The sequence below is a fragment of the Gloeophyllum trabeum genome (assembly GCF_000344685.1).
Source record: "Gloeophyllum trabeum ATCC 11539 unplaced genomic scaffold GLOTRscaffold_00067, whole genome shotgun sequence".
Lineage (NCBI taxonomy): Eukaryota > Fungi > Basidiomycota > Agaricomycetes > Gloeophyllales > Gloeophyllaceae > Gloeophyllum > Gloeophyllum trabeum.
The window spans coordinates 1-4,881 of NW_006920476.1; the positions used below are offsets into that span (position 1 = coordinate 1).

General features: G+C 51.0%; 1 protein-coding gene across 1 annotated transcript; it reads left to right on the top strand.

Annotated features, from left to right (window-relative positions):
• Positions 1-2,790: 2,790 nt before the first annotated feature.
• On the top strand, positions 2,791-4,869 carry GLOTRDRAFT_134257 (uncharacterized protein; the record flags this gene model as incomplete). Its single annotated transcript, XM_007873255.1, has 4 exons — positions 2,791-2,880; positions 2,929-4,027; positions 4,076-4,248; positions 4,300-4,869. Coding segments are annotated over 4 exons (1,932 nt in total), but the record flags the coding sequence as incomplete, so codon positions are not given.
• Between the last annotated feature and the right edge of the window lie 12 nt (positions 4,870-4,881).

Sequence of the window (4,881 nt, forward strand, 5' to 3'; positions counted from 1 at the left end):
CCCGTTGAGAACCCATTCCTTTATCATCTGTATGTGTCTGGCTTGTGGTGGCATAGCACCTTTGTATTTAGTCCATAAACTCATGTTCGCCCCCGGGTCAGCCGCCGTCAATATCTTTAAGTGGCGTTCACAGCGGCTGAGCCGCTGTGACTTCGGGAGCTGCGTGACGGCGGCTATGCTTCATCTTATCAGTGGGCTGCGAGTGGCCCGCCGGCGGCCCGATTAGATTCTGGTTCGGTCTGACACAAAATATTCACGCCAACGTTTCAAAGCACTAGTACAGTCGACTCTGTCTTAACCCATACCTGTGATAACCCATAACCTGTAATAACCCATAGGTTTTTGGCTTCCACCAACATGGTAGATAGTAAAAACCCATAAGTCTGCCGTATCCCATAACCCATAGCTTTTTGGAGGGTCATAACCCATAAAACAACCTATATTAGGAAGGTACAGGTCTCCTTCCCACGAGAATCTGGACCATCTGGACCCTTAATTTTTGGTTCTCGTGGTATTTCAGAAGATAACCCATACCAGACTCAAGATTCCGTATCTAAACAGTTGTCATAAACGACGTCCGGCCTATACCGCATAGGCTGTCATAGGCTGTCTGTCACGCTTACCAGGTAGTCACACAATGTCACACGTTCTGGTAACCCATAGTCTGCAGAAACCCATAACTTTTGGGTTCCACGACCCGTTATGGGTTAAGACAGAGTCGACTGTAGTTTAATAATATAGAGACATGTTTGGTAATACATTTATACACCTCCCTGCAATTATTATTTATAGCGCAAAACCGGTCCAAGTTAAATTCTGAATTCCGACCGGTCACAGGGTATGATTCTGGCTCTGAAATTATGATTTGGGCCCAGGGTCGCATAGAATCTGGGATTTACAAATGAATTTCTGGCTCACTTAAAGACCATTCAGTATATAATTTATGTTATCTAGTTCAGTGATGTATCTGTGTAATAAATCCTGTATCACATATTTGACTGAGCCTGAACTTTATATGGTGGTTGAGCATTCATTTTGATATTCTGGCCCGCCCTAAAGTTTCGGAAGGCTCTTGTGATCAGACTTCTTAGACGCGTCAGACTCTGCTCGACCAATCACATTGCGCGAAATCCTTACAGCGCGTCAGAACCTCAATTTGGGTCGTTCAGGCACGGGGCGCCCTAGGAACTGCGAACATACGACGCCTGCCAGTCACGACTGTGGCATGGCGAGCATGTGTACAAACATCCAGGACGGTCGGTGTACTTGTGGGGGCCGCAGGATACGCCCTCCTCCGTCTTGATGCCCACTATGGACCGAAAATCCCGGGATGGCCAGTCCGCGCTCTTCGCGCAGAGCACCCTCCTATGGAGGGATTGACTTGGGCTGCGCGCCGGTCTCGGGAGGTGAGCCACTCCGCACAATCCTACAACTGTAGGGATGCGCAAGAGCACAGGACACTGAGCCAAGCCCTAACATCTGCCCGCGTAAGTTATTCTGGTTATTTGCCGTGCCGTTGACGTGTATACCCTACTCGAGGATTGGTTTATACCCTTATCCTGTACCTTTAGTGTTGTATATCATCTGCCTGCGTTTCGATGGTGTTCTGGGTCTTGAGCCTCCTATGTTACGTCCTGCTCCTTGCATCGTGGATTGAATTGCTGCCTCTCAAGTTACCGCATGTGGTCTACGACATCGATTGACCCATGGCGCTGCGACGTCTTCGCGGTGCACGTTAAATAAATCATTGTGGGGATATGTACGCAACATCATCACCCGGACCAGCAAAGAAGTACTCATTGCGGAACGTTCGATCAATGGCGGGACAGTAGAAGAGAGGAGTGAATTACGCCTGTTTATACGTATCATGAGAAAAAGTAAGAATATCTTGATTCATATTGGAGAGCCCGACCTCAAGGCTCAGCAATAGAAATTGAAGACGAGCTCAGAGCAGCCGACCCCTATGCTACTCAAGAGCTCAACTATGGTTCTATACAGTTGCTCCCCATCAGCGCCTAACAGTTCATAATACCTGCGAGTGTGCACTTAGCGCTTCTGTGGAAGGACATGTCGGAGTCGATGGGCCCAGGAATGCACCACCGTAAGGGAACTCAACGCGGCCAACGACTAACATCCTCCAGCTTAATCCCCCATAATCGTTCGTAATATTGCTGCCTGCGAGCGGCTGTACCGTATCTTCAATACCGTCTATGTAGAACGAAGTTCACGAACGGAGCTGCGACAACAGACGTGACAGGATCGCCGTGACCTCACGCGCCACGCTTCACGCGTCCGTGACAGATGTCTCAGATCGGCTATTTTTAGCAACTCCTTTGTGTTCGCTACCACCAAGAAGGGAGTGGCCACAGAGACGCGGCACTGCCTAAAGCGCAAGGAACAACAGCCATCAAAGCCACACAATTGCACGCGACCAGGGCCACAAGATGGCGTTCATAAGCTTCAGCTTCCACAAAGTTCACATTGTACGTTCTTTGGTATCCTACTCCCCGCCAGACTAACAATATGTTCCGTCGTTCTGCGCCCAATTTATCTCGTCCTGACCCTGCTGCCAACGATGTTGGTCATGGGGCAATCTCTACCTTTGCCGGCGGCCGACCCTGCGTCAATTCTTACGTGCTATTTCGCAACACGCACACGAAGCACGATGAGCACCGCCGCCTGGCTGGGCTAGAGACCAGTGGACTATGCTATGGACCAGTGAATATCGCAGATTTCCTTCGCAGAGAATGTTTCCCGAGAATGAGGCTCACATCGATTGCGCCAAATACAATGAAACGGTTCAAGACCTGGCTCCAAGCCGTGAAACCGAGCACGACACCTTCGACTGGGTTCTCCGAACGAGGAATGTATGAACCATTAGTAGGTGAAATCTCTCTCTTTCGTGATAATTGCTTATCTTTAGTTCAGGCCGCGTCCCTCAACAACATCTCCCGGACGATCATACCTGGACGACCATTGCCAGTGGCGTTCCACATATGCGCGGAGAAACGACCAGAGGAGGTGAAAGGTGGCATACGAGGAGCCCCAGATTTAGTGGTATTTCCTCATGGTACATCGGACGAGTACTGGGCGCGAGGGCTGGGCTTCGTAGAGGTCAAAACCGAGGAAAATGAAGATCCTTTCTATGGTCAAGCGGAGTATGCAGGGGAGCCCCCAATTATGACGGAGGCGCAGACCGAAACTTGGAAGCAGCTGAGCGAATATGCCACCATCGCATTTCGTACCATCCCCCGCTGCTTTCTCCTGGCTATTGGCATCTTTGGTGGCAAGGCACGCCTTTTCCGGTGGGATAGGTCATCTGTCATAGTCTCGGACTCTTTCGACTACAAGGAGGAGCCCGCGCACCTGGCTTACTTTCTTACTGGTCTGGCGCGATTTGGCAATAGCGGAATAGACACAACCGCGCACATGCCCGTCACCTCCGAGGTTGAGAAGAAACTACTGAAAGCCCAATTCGAGCAAGCGAAGGCTCTCGGTATTTTTGATGAATACGAGGCTGCGCGTAGAGGGGCGGATCTGATTAGCGAGAGTACTCGCATACAAGGCCGACGCCGAAGAGGTCAGCGTGGCGGCGAGATCTACATTACACTTGGACGACCGTTGTTATCCAGCAGATCCATCAAGGGCCGCGGTACAAGGGTATGGGTGGCTACCAAACTCGAACGTTTGGATCGCGCGGGACATTCGAGTGGCCGCCTCTTTATCATCAAGGACAGTTGGCGCGAGAAGGATAGATGGACCGAGGGGCGTATATACGACGCAATCCGAGGCGATGAAGAGGTCCCAGTATTTGGCGTTGCTCGCTTTGAGGACGAGTTCGATGTCGGTGACCAGGACCCCGGGGGAGTTCACTGCACGGCAGGTGAGAGAATAAACGCGCAAAAGGACAAGTCCGTTCATGCAGAGCGTGTTCATCATCGCTGTATCCTTGAGTCGGTCGGGATTCCTATCACACGCTTCAAGTCGACGAAAGTGTTGATGATGGCTGTCCGAGACGCAGTGAAAGGTAGCGATAGTCTATACTCCTCGTACACAATCACTGATCCTTTGCTAGGTCATCAGAATATGTGCCTCAAAGATGTGCTCCATCGGGATATCAGTGTCAACAACGTTATGATCAGTGCCAGCGTCATTGCCGAAGGAGGCGCCATGGGGTTCCTCATCGATCCCGAACTAGCTGCGGTGGGTAGCATGCCAGATATAGAGAAAGAGCTACGGTTTCTGACGGTACGTTTGAGCTTCGGTTTGTTTATTCCCTTACTGAATTATCGTCTGAAGGGCACGCTTCCATTCACGTCTTTGGATCGTCTCGAGAACGAAGAGAGTAAACATGCCGATTGGCACGATCTTGAATCATTCTTCTGGGTCGTGTTATTTGTTGTCCTCCGGCACACCAGCTGCTACTACACCAAGGGCGGAAAGAAAATTGCTGGGGCCGAACAACTGCCGAGGTTATATGACAACATTGAAAATATCTTTGCGATCCGCAAGGACTTTCTGGAAACCATCCTCAAAACCTTGGAGATCATCGGCAATGCTCCTTTGACGGTTTGTCTCCGTCGGCTCGGCGATCTGGTCCTCAGTCACTACCGCCCTGACAGGTCAAGATATGCCCAACACGAGCTGGACCTGCTCACTCACGACCGAGTCGTGTTCACAATCCAGGAAGCTCTGGACTCGGAGGGCTGGCCGGACGAAGCGAATGATGGACCCCGTGTTTTCAAGATGCTTGATCGGACAAGTGTGAAGCAAAATAAAGCCATCGCTCTCTCTCTCCACCAGTCGAGGGCCGAGGGGCCCGACGAGAGCAAGCAAGCCCCAAAGCCTGGTCCCTCGCAGAAACGCAGGGTGGAAGAGCTC